Here is an 18135-nt window from a genome sequence, read left to right on the forward strand (position 1 = left end):
CTCAAAAATAAATAAGCATTTTAAAAAAATAAGTTAAAAAAAAGAGAGAGAGAAATACATTACCTTGCCTTAAAAAGAGAAATACATTATTGCCTATTGATGTAACTCAAAATAATACAAGTGAAATAAAGCGATTATATGAACCTCCCATAGTTATCAGCTACTAAGATCTGGATCAAATATTTTTAAAACCCTATCTTTAAAAGCTTGAAAACATCCAAAAGTAGATCAAAACTAGGAATGGACTAAAGCTGAGTGTTAGTACACCTCTCCTGTACTATTTGAATTTGGACCAAATGCAAAATTTTAAAACTATAAGTATTTATATTTCAACCTGTGTTACATGTATTGAAATAAAACTTTTAAAAATTAACCTGTATCTCCTACATACTTAGATTAGGTCAAGGATGTTTTCACTTTTAGAATTAAAATATATGTGTCATTCCCTGGTAGATTGCCTTGCTCTGTTTGAGGAACTATTTATTGATTCATTCAATCTCAGCAAATATTTACTGAGTGTCTAACATGTGCCAGACCCTCTTCTAGTTGCTGGGGACAGTAGTCAGTAAGACACACAAGGCCTCTGCTCACTGGGAGTCTATACTGTAATGGTGAACTGTCTTATTGAGTAGACATGTATGAGCAGAGGCATAAATTCACCTAAAGGCACATCATCTGAGAGAAGAAGGGGGAAAAAGACAAGGAAAAAGGATAAGGAGATGTCCTATTTCTGTATGTACATCAAAATGCAAAACTGTTAGAATTGAAGGGAATCTTAGTAGTGTTCAGGTTTTTTACATGAGCATTTTGCTAGTATAATGCAATACATCTTTATTAACTAAATTTTAGGATATTTCAAAATTTTAACATTCCAGTTTTTCCATCATTTTGAATATCAGTGGATTATAGAAGTGAAATTTAACAGAATTCTTGTTTGTATTTTTTTCTTTTATTCTGGGGAAAGCTTTTTGGAAGATTATGTCAATTTCACATGAGTATGAAAGGTATATTCTGTGAAATGGAATTTACTTAGCTTTTTTTGAGTTCCTTCATTGCTCTGTAATTTATAGGCAATATGTTGTCTTTGGTTTGGTTTTTGTTATACCATGGGCAAATTTATTTTTCATTAAGTTTTTTTTTTATTTTTACATTTATTTATTTTTGAGAGACAGAGTGTGAGGGGAGGAGGGGCAGAGAGAGAAGGAAGCAATCTGAAGCAGGCTCCAGGCTCTCAGCAAACCTTCAGCACAGAGCCTGATGCAGGACTTGACCCCACAAACCTTGAGATCATGACCTGAGCCGAAGTTGGACACTTAACTGACTGAGCCACCCAGGCGCCCCAAGTATTTTATTTCAATTCCAGTATAGTTCATGTACAGTGTTATGTTTAAAGTGTACAATACAGTGATTCACCAATTCTATACGTTACTCAGTGCTTATCATAAGTATACTCTTTAATCCCCATCACCTACTTCACCCATCCTCCAATCTACCTCCCCTCTGGTTACCATCAGTTTGTTCTCTATTAAGTCTCTTTCTTGGTTTCCTCTCATTTTTTTCCTTCACTCATTCCTTTTGTTTCTTAAATTCCACATATGCATGAAACATATGGTATTTGTGTTTCTCTGACTTATTTCACTTAACATTATACTCCCTAGCTCCATCCATGTCATTGCAAATGGCAGGATTTCATTCTTTTTGTGTAGCCAAATAATATTTTTCTGTGTGTGTGGTGTGTGTGTACACACCACATCCACTTTACCCATTCATCTATCGATTGACACATGGGATGCTTCCATTATTTGGCCATTGTAAAAAATGCTGCAGTAAACAAAGGGATACATGTATCCCTTTCAATTAGTGTTTTTGTATTCTTTGGGTAAATACCCAGTAGTGTGATTACTAGATCATAGGATAGTTCTATTTTTAAATTTCTGAGGAATCTCCATACTGTTTTCCAGAGGGGCTGCACCGGTTTGCATTCCCACCAATAGTGCACAGCGTTCCTCTTTGTCCACATCCACCCCAATACCTCTTGTTTCTTACTTTTTTTTTTTTTAATTTTAACTATCTGATAGGTGTGAGGTGATATCTCATCGTGGTTTTGATTTGCATTTCCCTGACAATGAGTGATGTTGAGCATCTTTTCATGTGTCTTTTGGACCATGGACAAGTTTTTTAGGGCAGAAGAAGAGTGAGAAACTTTTCTTGATGTGTTCAATAATCCTTTCCACCCAGAAAGTTCTTTATTATATTATTTTCATTACTAAAGTTTTTGTTCACTATATTAATTTGTTATTGATACATTAAAACAATCTTTTTTTACATTTTTCAATTTTATTTTATTTTATTTTATTTTTAAATAGTTTATTGTCAAGTTGGTTTCCATACAACACCCAGTGCTCATCCCCACAAGTGCCCTTCTCCATGCCCATCACCCCCCTTCCCCTTACCCCTACCCCATCAGTCGTCAGTTTGTTCTCAGCATTCAAGAGTCTCTCATGGTTTGCCTCCCTCCCTCTCCCCAACTATTTTTCCCCTTCTCCTCCCCCATGGTCCTCTGTTAAGTTCCTCCTAATCCTCCTATACGTGCAAACATATGGCATCTGCTCTTCTCTGCCTGCCTTATTTTACTCAGCATAACACCCTCAAGTTCCATCCATGTTGCTACACATGGCCAGATTTCATTCTTTATCATTGCCATATAGTATTCCATTCTATAGATAAACCACATCTTCTTGATCCATTTGTCCGTTGATGGACACTTAGGCTCTTTCCATGATTTGTCTATGGTTGAGAGTGCTGCTATGAACATTGGGATACATGTGCCCCTATGCATCAGCACTCCTGTATCCCTTGGGTAAATTCCTTGCAGTGCTATTGCTGGATCATAGGGGAGTTCGATTGTTAATTTTTTGAGGAACCTCCACACTGTTTTCCAGAGGGACTGCACCAGTTTACATTCCCACCAACAGTGTAGGTGGGTGCCCGTTTCTCCACATCCTCGCCAGCATCTAGAGTCCTCTGATGTGCTCATTTTAGCCACTCTGACTGGCGTGAGGTGGTATCTCAGTGTGGTTTTGATTTGTATTTCCCTGATGAGGAGGGATGCTGAGCATCGTTTCATGTGTCTGTTGGCCATCTGGATGTCCTCTTTGGAGAAGTGTCTGTTCACGTCTTCTGCCCATTTCTTCGCTGGATTGTTTGTTTTTCAGGTGTGGAGCTTGGTGAGTTCCTTATAGATTCTGGATACTAGCCCTTTATCTGATATGTCATTTACAACTATCTTTTCCCACTCTGTCAGTTTCGTACTAGTTTTATTGATTGTTTCCTTTGCCGTGCAGAAGCTTTTAATCTTGATGAGGTCCCAAGAGTTCATTTTTGCTCTTGATTCCCTTGCCTTTGGGGATGTGTCAGGTAAGAAATTGCTGCAGTTGAGGTCAAGGAGGTTGTTTCCTGCTTTCTGCTCTAGGGTTTGGATGGTTTCCTGTCTCACATTCAGGTCCTTTATCCATTTTGAGTTTATTTTTGTGTATGGTGTGAGAAAATGATCTAGTTTCATTCTTCTGCATGTTGGTGTCCAGTTCTCCCAGCACCATCTGTTAAAGAGGCTGTCTTTTTTCCATTGGATGCTCATCCTCACTTTGTCAAAGATTAGTTGGCCATACATTTGTGGGTCCAATTCTGAGTTCTGTGTTCTATTCCATTGGTCCATGTGTCTGTTTTTGTGCCAATACCATACTGTCTTGATGATGACAGCTTTTAAGTAGAGGCTAAAGTCTGGGATTGTGATGCCCCCCGTTTTGGTTTTCTTCTTCAATATTACTTTGGCCATTCGGGGTCTCTTGTGGTTCCATACAAATTTTAGGATAGTTTGTTCTAGAAAACAATTTCTTTAACTCAGCAAAAAGACCAGGTCTAATAAGTTTCAACAGTATCAGATATTTCTTAAAGTACATCTATCCCAAGAACTTGCTCTAACTTCACCTTCAGGAAATGATTTTTTCACTTACCCTTTGTGTCCTGCTAAACTGTATGCATGATGTAATTCTGTTTTTTTGTACTGTGTTTTTTGTTTGTTTGTTTGTTTTTCTCATCTATTATGATCTTTGTGGATATTTGGTCTCTGTATTCATTAAGAACTGGCATTTTTATATTTTATGTCTTCTAAAATCACTATGATCAAATTTATGCTATTTCTCTAGTAACTGAATACCAATATCAATTTTAAAATTATAATGATTATCACCTCACTTTAGAGAATATAGGCCAGAATTCGTGACTACATGGTCTCTGAGTTTAAAGCACCATTTGATTTTCTAAATCATCATCTAAAAGGTTTCTCTAGTGGGCTTCAGGAACATAACATTCCTTACCCCTCAACTAAGTGTATTTTTTTTCTCTTTTTCTCTCCCTCTTTTAAAAAAAAATCAACAGCTTGATCAAGTCATCCGCCAAAGAAGCCTGTCCAGTTTGGAACTGTTCCTCTCTTGTGCTCAGAAACAGTTAAGTGCTTTAATAGCTACAGAACCAGTTGACATTGAATAAAGAGAACATGACAAGCTAACCACACTGGCAATGGATAAATCATTAGACCTCTAAAATACATGCTGTGAATTATAAAGATGCTTTTGTTTTCCTTCCAAACCTTGGAGAATTGATTTCCACTTCAAGGGTAAACTAAACCAATATTTAGAGGAACTATCACGAGATCTAATTTATTTTCTTTTGTTTTCTCCTTTACATTTACTGTTATTTTCTTAGTAGTAGGAGCAGCAGCAGCAGCAGCGACAGAAAATAAAATGTGACCCCAAAACCATTGAAAATTGCCACATTACCAAAAGTTAATTAAACTTCATGTTCTCTGGTGGCCTATTATATTTTATTTGGCAAAGGTAGTAAATATCTTTACTTATTGCTTCACAGTGACTCTTGATAAAATTCTAGAATGCAGTCATACATTTATTTGATTTTGAGGATAAGCAGCATGGATTTCAACATCACTTGTTTATCGATGTAATTGGGGTATAAAACACTGATATGACAAAGAGTCATTCTGATATTACCAAACCCCTTTCTATAGAGGGATCTATGTATTTTCATTGGTAGTGATTGAAAATACTGAACATTATTATGTTAATTCAGCTTTGATCTGATGTGCCACTTAAAGGGGTATATGTGTGATATATGCTTATTTCCTGCTTCTGTTCTTCAAAGTCACTATAAACCAATAAAATCATTTTTCTTATTAATCCTATCATGAACTTAATCTCTAGAAAGATAATATAACTTAGCCATTTATAGGAATTTAGATTCAAATATGAAAGATATGAAATCCTTTCCCAATTATTCAGAATGTATTTAAATTATGAGCAGTATACTTTAATGAAAAATCATGAGTCCTTTTAACATCAAAATTAAAATATTGTCACTAAAATGTATGCAAACATTTTGTCTTGTTTTCTGAAATGCTTCTATTTCCATGGGCTTTGTACTTTTCTGGGATTTCTCAGTCTAATAAAAAGAACTCCAAAAACTTACTTGGTTGTTATTTTTCTTTTTTTAATCTCTTTTAAACATTAATTCTTTTTAAAAAAAGTCTTTCTTAAACTTCTATATTTATGGATGATGCTGTTTCTATACATCCACCTAAACATTTAAGATAAAATTTACCAGCAAATTTAAATGTTGATAACTACTTAGTTTTCTCTTATAAATTTAAATGAGAAATTAAAGCAAACAGCAGCATAGTAAATCGAGGAGGAGGGCTTTAATTCAGGAACAAACCAAAAATACAATGTTATAGTCATACTTAAAATCATTTGACTCTCAGGCACCTGGGTGGTTCAGTGGCTAAGCATCTAACTCTTAATTTAGGCTTAGGTCATGGCATGGTTTGTGAGTTCTAGCCCCAGCCCCACATTGGGCTCTACACTGACAGTGTAGAGCCTGCTTGGGGTTCTCTCTCTCTCTGCCCTTCCCCTGCTCTTGCATGCACACACACTCTCTCTCTCAAAACAAACCTAAATAAATCATTTGACTCTGTCATCAAATTTAAAATGATAAGGTATTGTACAAGGCACTTAAATAAGAATAAGATGAAAACAAAGCATAGAAGGTCACTGAGACCCAGAGAGACTACGATCCAGAGACAGTAGAAATATCAAGAAAATCTACTCTGCACCTCTCTTTCATGCCTGTACCACCACAGATTGATTTTTTTTTCCTCTTCTGTTTGGGGTTCCATCTTTGCTTTGACTTAGACTAATTGTTGTCTGAAGTGATTTGGAAGAAATTGGCACCGATCAGTCTGCAAGTATTTTCAGAATGCCCACCAAGCACAACAGGAAACTCTGGGATTGCTCCAGTGCCTTTTTTCCACAGAGCTGCTCTTGAAGGTAACTGAGAATAATCATCTGGGCAAAGAATCAATTATTTGAATACATTAATCCTTCCAAACTGAATTAGCTGATAATCTGTTTCAGTGATGTTCAAGTTATGGATTTCCTTTATAAGAACCGTGCTCCGCTTTTGCTCTGGTTATCAAAAGGGCATAGACCGTCTCAAATAGTATTCACTCGGAGAATTAAATGCCTCAGGATTGTGCCACGACTAAACGTAAGAGTTTTTCCCTGAAATGTGAGTCCACAGTCTCAAAGAAAAGTAGCCAAAGGTTTTGTACCTAAAATTTTCTTTGCCCATTGTATGATTTTCTTAACTCTTTTTATGGAGCATTTTCTACCTTTATGTTTAGGTGACCATTTTAAAAGGCTGAGAGTAAGACAGCAGTTAGATTATTTTTTTTGAATGATAAAGCTTTATCAAACTGTGACTCCATTTTTAATAACATGCATGAGGGTTCCTTACTAGAAAAGTTTTCTGCCCCTACACATGAGTATCTTTGTGCCAAGTACTTTCACATGTTATCCCAATAACACTATAGTTAAATCAGCTCTGCGAAGGAGATGATCTATCCGTATTTATTAGTGAAGAGATATGTACTTGCTCATGCATGATAAATGACCAGGTGGACTTGGGATTCAACCCCAAAGCCTTCAACATGCAGTTTTATTCTTTCAGGTACACTGGAGATGCCTGACATTCTCTCCATGAGAAAATATCTGAAACTCTCTATCCCATGTAGTCTCATCACATTATTTTAATCTTTTGAGAGGAAGACTCCCCCCACTCCTTATAAACCTAGTTGGAGTTCCGGCTCTGCTGCTTTCTAATTGTCGAATGTTGGACAAGTTGCCTGACCAATTTGAGTCTCTGCTTTCTCTTTGTGAGGTAGAAATAGTGATCTTTATAGGCTTTTTGTGGAAATTAAGTTAAGCTTTTAAAATGCTCCATATAGTAGGCCATGTTGGGGTGGCCACCACTTCACAATAACTCCCCTTTCTCTGGGAACTGTCCACGAAATACAAGTGTGTTTGCCCACACACAACTAGTTAAACAAATTGTCCAGCCTCTCTGACCTTGACTGATCCACAAGTGAAGACCTGTCCTCAACTGGGCCTCCTGTGAAGAGTCGTCTGGTGAGATACTTAACTACTTTACCCTACGGAGACAGAGATGAGAACTTCCGAGGTCGGAAGTCCCCTGATCCCTGCCTTCCCTGAGTCCTGGATTCTATGAGATACCCAAATATTCCTTCAGTATGCCAACACCACTTACTTTTTTCCCCTAAGCTAGCCAGAGCCAGTTTCTATTCCGTGCAACCAAAAGAATATTAATCAAGGCAATCCAGCAGAGCCCAGCACATAATCCCAGGATACTCGGCACTTGTAAATTCTTCATTTCCTCCACCATAGTAATCCACGTCCAAAATGGGAACACTCTTTGATTTATTTTAAGGAATGTTAAAAATATAACTGAACCAAAGCCCCTATTGTCTAACAAAGCCAAGTAAATCACAGATACCTACAACTATGAACAAACAGTGCCCTATTTAGAAGTTCTCTGTCACTCAGAATCTGGAGTAGAGGTTTAAACTCAGCTTTGCTAAATGCTGATTCATGTTCCAATTCAAAGGAGCCTTGCTCAGTGATTGCTCTGAAATCAAAACCAGAACCATGTCCCTATGATTGGTGTTATTCTGCACTGAGTCAAGCATCTTAAATAAAACTTTTTTTTTTTATTATTCTGGCAGTTAAACCAAATGGAATCAGGAAACGCTATCTATACTTTAAAAAACAATAAAAGCTAAAGAATTATCTGTTCCCCTAATTTAAAAGATAGCCTTTGCATATTAAATCCTGAACGGGGCTGGGGGGAGAAGCCATATGTAAAAACCTGGAAAACATTAAAAAACCCCAAGAGAAAAAGGCAAGTTGGATCAAAGCATTTAGCTCCTAGTCTTCTGTTTACATACCAGCAAACAATTCTACTGTGTCTCCAAAGACTTTGCTAACAAGAAGCAGAAAGCCAACGTGTTCTGCGTCCACGGGCCACTTACTTGCAGCATCGCCACCAGCATCACATTAAGTGGCCAGAAACTGTAGGAGCACCCCCAGCTGGGACAGCCAGTATTGGTTTAAGCCCGGCACAGCCAAAACTGTTCCCTTTAACCGAAAAATAAACACACTTTCAAACACCTAATCTGCCACAATGCAGGCGCTACTTGGGCATCAATCATTGCTCTATAAATAGAAGGAAAAGTGCTGGTAAAAGTTTCCTTGCTCTTCTCTGGTTTTCTCTTTTCCTCTCCTCAGAAGCATCCATTCTCAGCAAGTTGAGTCCCTTTATTTTTTTAAATTTTTTAATGTTTATTTATTTTTGAGAGAGTCAGACAGAGAATGACCAGGAGAAAGGCAAGAGAGAGATACACAGAACCCAAAGCACACCACAGGCTCTGAACTGCCAGCACAGAGCCCAGAACTCGCAAAATGCGGGATCGTGACCTGAGCTGAAGTTGGATGCTTAGCCCACGGAGGCACCCCAGCGCCCCAGGTTAATTCCTGTTAAATGATACCTCCCCCCCCACACACACACACAACCCTGCACATTACATACTGGACTTTCTGATGGAGTATTTATAGAAGTAAATATTTTGTGTTAATTGTAATTTTTAATTAATAATCTATGTTCTTATTGTTTTTTATATAATCTCTACTCCTGAAAGGAGAGCATACATCTGTTTCATTTATTGTGTCTTGAAGCCATTTCATAGTGCCTAGACGATGGTGTGGACTTCGTATATAATTGTGAGTTTATAAATAATTGAATCAAGCAATCGATCATTGCACGTGTAATATAATAAATCAACTAATTCTTTTTTTTATAAATCAACTAATTCTGAGCTAGTGGATTCTGACTACTAATTTAAAGGTTTAGCAATAATTACTATATTTCTATTTTTTAAATTTTTCATATGTTTTTATTCATATCTGAGAGAGAGCATGACCAGGGGAGGGACAGAGAGAGAGAGCAAGAGACACATACTCACACACACGCGCGCGCGCATACACACACACACACACACACAGAATCCAAAGCAGGCTCCAGTCTCTGAGCTGTCAGCACAGAGCCCGATGTGGGGCTCAAACCCACAAACCAAAAGATCATGACCTGAGCCAAAGTCAGACATTCAACCAACTGAGCCACCCAGGCATTCCTAATTACTGTATTTCTAAATGAAGGCTTGTCCCCACAAGTGCCCTCCACTTGTGGGGATGAAAACTGGGTGTTATATGGAAACCAACTTGACAATAAACTGTAATAAATAAATAAATAGATAAATAAATAAATAAATAAATAAATAAATAAATAAAATAAATGAGCACTGGGTGTTATATGGAAACCAACTTGACAATAAACTATAATAAATAAATAAATAAATAAATAAATAAATAAAATGAATTAATGAATGAATGAAGGCTTGGTAGGAAAGTTACCTCTCATAAAACAGTAACCAACCTTCTATGAATCAACAAAACTTCTAAACACTCTAAAGTGGATTCTGCACTTCCAAATGCTACTGGAATGACTAAATCACTATATCATAGCTATTAGAATGGTACTCAATTAATAGAAACGTGCTACCCAAATTTAGAAGCTCTTCAGGGTCGGGGGAGGGAAGAACATCTGGAAAATGATGTGTGGAATAATTTCTTACGGTTCTGAGAAGTGCCTGACCCTAAGAGTAAGAAAAAGCCTTCCCTTGAGTGGGCTATAGGGTAATTAGACTCACTGGTCGTGGTCTATCAGGTTTCAGTACCAAATGAAAGGAGGAAGAAAGTCTGGAGAAGAGATTGTGCAGGTTCTGTGATCAAGAGTAAAAGATTCAGAAGGCCCATTGGAGTTGTGGTTGAGAGGAGAAGGAAGGTGTTTAAGAGTGAATTAGGTCAGGGGGCGCCTGGGTGGCTTAGTCGGTTAAGCGTCCGGCTTTCACTCAGGTCATGATCTCGCGGTTCGTGGGTTCGAGCCCCGCATCGGGCGGTGCTGACTGCCAGCTCAGAGCCTGGAGCCTCTTTCAGAGTCTGTGACTCCCTCTCTCTCTGACCCTCCCCTGCTCACGCTGTCTCTCTCTCTCTCTCTCTCTCTCCTAGAAATAAATAAAAAAACATTAAAAAAAAAAATTAAAAAAAAAAAAAAAAAAGAGTGAATTAGGTCAGGAAATGTCCAGAGCAATGTGGTATGAGAGTCCTTCTGATCACAGAAGCCAAAGAATACCTGATAGGCTTTTAAAATCCACCTCTGACTCCCATTGTGATATGAACTGATCTTGTGTTTTTGAGAAATACACAGAAATCAAGAAACAAACGCATTCGAAAGGTAGGAAAACTTGACTCAGTACTGGCAAACGTTCAGTTCTCAGAAGTCTGGGAGCTGACTTAAAAAGAAAAACCTGAAGCCACGGAATGTACAAATCTCTAACTTCAACACAGCTCAGATACTGAAACAGATTATAGAAAAGTTCTTGTGTCAAGATATATGAGTAATGAATTTTGAGTTTTTGCTCTATCGCATTGGTGCCGTTCCATAAAACGTTAGTAACTGCTGGACACCAGCGAAAACAGTACCTTGTAATGTAGTTTTATCTTTCTTTTTGCCTGCTTTCCATAACAACCCAAAATGTAAATATTTAATTTAAACTATAAAAAATTTAAACAATGATTCAGGTAGTTAAATTTTAGTTCTTGTCTTGGTGAGCTATTCTTTAAAATCCATTCTATGTTCTAAATTTTATAGGCAAACCAGTATGTTTTTAAGGAACACATGTTTCATTTCCCTTGCACTTTTCTTTTTGTCTTAGAAAGCAGGAAAAAGACTTTTGCACTTTGTATCAAATCAAAACTGTTTTTGGCGTGTTGATAGCTGTTATATAAAATGAAGTAAACTAGGTAGGTGGAAATATCAAATCAGACTTTTTCAAGAACTCTGGTCTGTTCAAGCAATCCAGATAAATAACCAGCTAGCTAAAGTTGGTGAAGATTAAGATTTGTTCACTTTTATATAAATGAAATTTTGTCAGTGTCACAGTAATCTACCTAATATAATCCTTTGTTGTGCTGGTAGTTCCTCACATGAAGGATCTTGTGTTCAGAAAAGTGTTTTCTCCCTATTCTTTATAATTTGAGATGCGTACTCTCTATTACATATATTAAGTAGTCTAAAAATTCTGTATAACCCATAGTCCAGTGTTATATACACCTTCACCTTAAATGTAACAGGGCCGCTGCCCTCCTTGTTTTTTTCTATCTTTCTGTGTGATCCCAGCCGATTCCCTGGCTGTGTATAACGCCTACATGCTAAAGACCACCAGATTTGTGCCTCCAGCCCAATTCTCTGAAGTCCAGAGGCCTATCTTCAGCTTCCTACTTAATATTTCCACTTGATGTGGTACCAAAACCATGCTCTTCGCCACCATCCCTCCTCTGCTACTTAGAGGCCTTTCCTCTGTCTTTTGTATTATTTCCCATCTCAGCGAGATTCAATGTTGTCTCCCCCTTTCTCTCTTTATTCCCACCTCGCTCCCTACCACAAAGTCAGCCCTGTCAACTTTCCTCGAAGGTTTCTCCTGAATCTACTTTCTTCCATTCATTTCACTACTACCTCCCTGACCAAAGCCTTCATCATCTCTTGCCTAGACTTTTTTTTTTTTTAATATTTTTATTTATTTCTAGGAGAGAGAGAGACAGCGTGAGCAGGGGAGGGTCAGAGAGAGAGGGAGATACAGACTCTGAAACAGGCTCCAGGCTCTGAGCTGGNAGATACAGACTCTGAAACAGGCTCCAGGCTCTGAGCTGGCAGTCAGCACAGAGCCTGACGCGGGGCTCGAACCCACAAACCGTGAGATCATGACCTAAGCGAAAGTCGGACGCTTAACCGACTAAGCCACCCAGACGCCCCATTGCCTAGACTTTTAAAAGAGTCTCCTAAGTGAGTCCTTGCTTCCATCCTTGCTCCCAAAGAATCAGTTCTCCGCATTACAGCTAATGATCTCCTAAGACCTCAATCGATTGAAACAACTAATGCGTCCATGGAAAAACACATTCATAACTTGACTTTGCATACTAGGAATGTAAACAGTGTAGAAGGAATAGTTGTCGGTGATGGTTTCTGTCATTGGGGCCGGGATACTAACAGGATGAAGTGCAGATGGTAAAAGCACGACTGGGTTGAAGACAAGGAGAAAGTTGGTAAATGAATGGCCAAGACACCTGCGATCTCCAGCAGGTCCCTATGGAACTGGGAGCCAGCTGGTTCCTGTTTCACCCTCTTTTCTTCTATATGGCTTCCAGTTTGACCTGGCTGCCTCTCTTTACTATTACTTACTGTGCAGAGCAGAGTGTCCTTCCTTGAAGCATTTACTGTGGAACAGAATTCAACAGTACACACATCCACAGCTCTTATACAATCCTTCCAAGGTTGGTTAGGAATTTTATGTGTGATGGTGGGAGAAGTGGAAGTAGAAATGGTACCCTTTTGTCCCCCTAGCCCTGGAGGTAATGATAAATCATCATAGAGAATTGTGTATATACACAAGAATATGTGGCTTTAAGCTATTCTGTGCATTTTCTGACTGAGTTAAGGTGTTGAGTAAACAGGATCTAGGTGCAGGGTAATGAAAGAATAGCATTCTTAGGGCATAAAAGACCAACATTTTCTCAGCCTTGATTAGCCTTCTAGGGAGGAGGGATGAGCTTCCAGTCCCTCATGAAAAGTTTATCTTCTCCTTTCTTTCCTTGCCGTGTGGCACCACCAATCTCGCCATTATAGTGAAGATGCACAAGTAATGAGAAAGGAAGCATAAATAAGATGGGCTAGGTATCAGGAGGGAAAAGAAATGGCAAAATCCAAGAGATTCCAAACAGGAGCAGTAGGAAAGAAAAGAGCCATTTCATTGCTTACTGCTTGCCTTAGGTAACAGTGTCAGCCGTCCTTTTTTGAAGAGCTATTCTAATGAGTATATATTCAATTGACTAATAGAAATACTTGAGAGGTGGAATGGGTCAGGTAACCCCTGGGCAATCAAGTTTGCTTCAACAAGCAGAGATCGCTGTCAGGAGGCCATGCTTTATTCCTTTGTAAAATAGAGAACATGGAACCACAAGATTGGAGCGATTCCATTCCCATGAACTCAGTCAAAACAAAGATGAGATCAGGCGTATTCACGGTGGTATGTCTGTAGACGAAAGAGTGAAGAGTAAAGGCACAAGATGGTATTCGGTCTTACATTTTGCGCTAGAAGTATTTTTACAGACTTCTTAAGGAGTAAGAGAAAATAAGAGGAAGACTGTATGTTAGTATGCTCAGTGAGAAAAAAAGTTATAAGTGGATACCTTGACTGTCAATCATTTAGCAATGCTTCCTGGTAGAAATTATGGAGATGATGGAAATTATATTATATACGCATTTTGTAATGATGGTAGCCACTAGCTATATGTGACTCTTGAACACTTCAAATTTGGCTAGTGGGACTGAGAAAACTACACTATTTTATTTTATTTTAAGTAATTTATTTTTTTTTCTTGCTTTTGTCTGTGTAACTTTTTTTTTTTTACAAATAGTTTATTGTCAAATTAGTTTCCACATAACACTCAGTGCTCATCCCCACAAGTGCCCTCCTCCATGCCCATCCCCCCTCCCCCCCACATCCATCAGTCCTCAGTTTTTGTCAGCATTCAAGAGTCTCTCATGGTTTGCCTCTCTCCCTTTCCCCCACCATTTCCCCCCTTCTTCTCCCCCTTGTTCCTCCGTCAAGTTCCTCCTAATCCTCCTATACGTGCAAACATATGATATTTGTCCTTCTCTGCCTGACTTATTTCGCTCAGCATAACACCCTCAAGGTCCATCCATGAAACCAAGAGTTGGTTTTTTGAAAAAGTGTATTTTAAGTAATTTAAATTTAAATTTATATTTATATAGCCAACTGTAGCTCATAGCCACCATATTGGAGGGAGTGAATCTAGAAGTTCCGTTGCCACAGGAGAAGGAGTGGCCAAGTTATTTTTTTCCCTTATGTTTAACAAATTTGTTTCCTTACATCCTTTTTAAGATTGACAGTAGGCATGTCACCAGTACAAAGGCATGTGAAACACTAAGGAAAGATATGTCACCAGCAGAAGGCTGGGAAGACTGTGCTATTGACATGTTATTTAATTTTATCATAAGTAAAGGGTAAAAGAGACTTTATTGAATAGTTCTTCTGACTAATGTAGGACTAAACTTTCTAGTTTAGTGCCTATAAGCAGAAGAGATTTCTCTGATCTTTGCCCAAAATTATCCTAAGAATCAGAAATTCATCTTGTAAATTTGAGGAACCACTATAAAATCAGTCTTGGTATGCTTTTACAAGCAATGAGGATCCATATGGCTTTAATTTTAAAAATCAAGCAGATTGAATATCCTCATTATTCAATTAATTTAGAATAACTCAAAGTATGCATTATCCAGAAATTAAATAATAAGGATTCAGACTTCCAAAATGAATTTTTGATTAATAAAAAATCATGTCTTAGTTATGAGTCTTCAAAAATGTTTTATTCACACCCTTTTTCTCATAAGGAACTTGTTGAGAAGTAGCTTTTCACTTAAAAATGATTTATTGAGCTCCTGTTTTGTGTCATGCATTGTGCTAGACATATTACATCCACTGAATGCTTTTTAAAGAGGAGGAGGAAACTAAGGCAGAGAGAGGTTCAGTAATTCACCAGTGATCACAGCTTGTCAAGTGTGAAGCTGGGTTCCAATCCGGGACTGCCTGAGGACAAAGCCATGCTTTTCAGAAGGGAAGATATTTTCTTTTGCCAGCTACATTCGCCTCTTTCATTTAACCTAGCCACTCGATCTGTTTGGATTCACTTTTGTAATACATCTCCCTTTAAAGGATGCTGATGCTCTTTCTCAGTACAAGCTTTAGGCACAGCCTCTTGGCAACCAGATTGTGCTGAGTGGTGCATCACTAAAGCCTCCACCGAAGCCTGTGGCTTCTTGGAGAGTCAGGGTTTATGCTGAGGGGGCAAAGTTGTGGGGAAATCATTTCCCTTCTAAGCCAAATTCCCTTTGATTGCTATTGTTTACCTGGTGGGAAAAGATTTATGTTCCACAGCTCAGGTAAATCAATACTACTTAATACTGGGATTTAACCTATAGTTTCATTAGCTAAATGACAAGAAAGCCTGGCTGGAGTATAAAGAAATCAACAAGCTTCAAGATTAGCTAATATAAATGTAATGAATAAGGTTCTTCCAGAAAACTCATCTTCTCCCTAGTTCTAATCAATTCTCAAATCTCCATCCAAATCAATAACATTATAGCATGATGAGCATTATAACCTTATGCTCATGAAATCTGTCATTTCAGCACAGAAAATAGCAATGGCTGAATCAACATAATCTAATTCTGTTCTAGGTCTTAGTCATAGAGCACAGCACAGAGCCAAGAATTACTAACTGCTTTCCTCAGATTTTACCTATCAATTGAAACTGATACAACCCACCACTGACTTTAACATCAGAAACTACATCACGTATTAAGAATTTAGAAATACTCAATATTGTCCCCGTTGCAAAACTTAACTCAGAGAAGATCTGTGTTCTTCCCTTTTATAATTTATCACAGTTTATACAGGATGGAGCCAGGCTGTCTGGGTTCAAGTTTCACATTCATCATATACCTGCTTAATATATAACCTTACCATGCCTCAGCTTTCTCAGTTCTAGAAAGACAATAGAACTCCCTAAGTTTGTTAGAAGGTTAATATGCGTAAAGCCATTAAAACAATGTCTGAACCGTAATTAAGAGCTTGTTCTGTATTCATAAAGAAACATAAGTGCTATTTACATGATCTTTACTTTAAAATTTCTCATTACTTTTTGTTAATATTTTTCATATTGATGGAATGCCATTTTTTAACTTTTAGAAATACTTGTGTTATGTTGATTCATTTGTTCTGATTGATAGTTTTTCTCTTCTGTTAAACCATAGCTTAATTTATTGGAAAAGTATTTATGATCTGTCATCTTTCAGCCAGATGTCCTTTAGCTTCTAAGAAGCCTAGAATTCTGCAAAACATCTTCAGAGAGAGAGCATAATAACACTTTACTGAATGACTTTTTCTTCTGGTGGTAGCAAATATTTTGAGAATTCTAAAATGCTCTTCAACTGTTCTCTAAAATTAAACTGTGAACATCTGACTGCCATGCAGCCTCCATATGTCACTGCTGTGATTGTCTCAGGTGCTCCCCTTGAACAGAGTCAGTCCCCTTAATCTCTTCATGTTCCTCCCCTCCTCCCCTCCTTCCTCCTCCTCCCCACCAGTCTCGCTGCATTCCTGTCTGCTGTGAAGAGTGGTGACAAATACTAATCTGAACTAGACCACAGCCATATGAAGTCAGATGGAGGACTTGGCCTTGTCTCAAACCTAAAGCAGAGGGTAAGGGTGGAAACTGCCGTCTTGTAAATAGCAAGCCACCCAGAGCGTAAGCCCTGAAAACATGTAAATAACACTTAAGTCCCATATGCTTTATTTCTCAATTTTGTCATGCTACCTTTGCCAGCTAGTTTGACTGAGTGTGATTTGCAATGTTATTTTATTGAGCATTTTTTGACAATTTGAGTACAGTTTTGAATGTAATGTTAAATCCTCTTCTGGCTTGGCAGATTGCAAAATTGCACGCTCTGTCTACACATCAAATCCTAGGTCTGGAGGGGAATTCAGACTTGACCTAGTCCAGCACATATAGAAAGTACTGCATTTGAGCTCTCCCATAGCACATGGTATTTCAAACTATCCTAAGTGACATTCATACAAGAAGATTAATTATAATATTGAAGATGCTTTCACACAAAAGTTAAAATTAAGCTTGCCTCCCATTTCTCATACATTCATGCAATTTCTTCTTAATCAAGGATCTCTAGCCAACTCCAAGGGCTGGACCAGTAAGTTTAATCACACCTCTGCGACTGAGGAGGAAACTATCACAAGTTATGTTAACAATTTAGTTCTACATCATTTGTGGCAGCTTTACGTGTCAGGCTTAGGATCGGTCCAGTTTTTAATCCATGAGGATCTGGTGTTGAAAAAGTCCCAGAGAAAAGCTATTCTAAAGAACTCTGAGAGAATCATCTCAATTCTGGCAACCATTTTATGGAAATTCTGTGGTGACCAGAAACTATACTGGCACAATACTTCAGGCTTTGGCCTAGCATGAATTTAAATCATAATTACATTATGTCAGAACATTTTTCTAAGAATTCCTCAAGGAAAAAACATATATGATCAAAGGAAGGGAGAAGGGCTTTAATCAAAGTCCCAGTGATTGTAGACCATATATTTCATTCCAGAATGAAGACTTACCTCAGAAGAGAATTTAATCAGCTTACCACTGGGTCTCCTATCTTCCTGCTTCTATTATTATTTATATTTTTTATTTAGATATAAATTGACAAAAAAATTGCTTTAAAATATTAGGCACATGTTGTTTTAAAATTCACATTGACTTTAAAGTTAGCTTTAGTTAGATTAAAAATGTATTCAGACTGTGGAATTTTTCCTTCATAATCATCACCTAGGATCTGTTATTTTTTTTATGATTAAGTAGTTTCTTCATCTATTTATTTTTCTTTATATTTCTCCCCCTCTTAAAAGAAGCTTATTCCTTGTTACGTGTTTCCTTGGAAACCATT

At 37.8% G+C, this 18135-nt stretch overlaps 1 protein-coding gene across 1 annotated transcript in view; it reads left to right on the forward strand.

The window, feature by feature from the left end:
• Window positions 1–5540, forward strand: part of LOC120247399 (coiled-coil domain-containing protein 91-like) — a gene marked incomplete at its 5' end in the record, with an annotated part of 135542 nt that extends 130002 nt beyond the window's left edge. The window contains one exon of the mRNA XM_039255264.1: window positions 4438–5540. Coding sequence (XP_039111195.1) covers window positions 4438–4548 — 111 coding nt within the window. The remainder of the gene's footprint in view (window positions 1–4437) is intronic.
• Window positions 5541–18135: the final 12595 nt, after the last annotated feature.

This window comes from Hyaena hyaena, unplaced genomic scaffold (genome assembly GCF_003009895.1).
Source record: "Hyaena hyaena isolate Hyena2069 unplaced genomic scaffold, ASM300989v1 scaffold_520, whole genome shotgun sequence".
Lineage (NCBI taxonomy): Eukaryota > Metazoa > Chordata > Mammalia > Carnivora > Hyaenidae > Hyaena > Hyaena hyaena.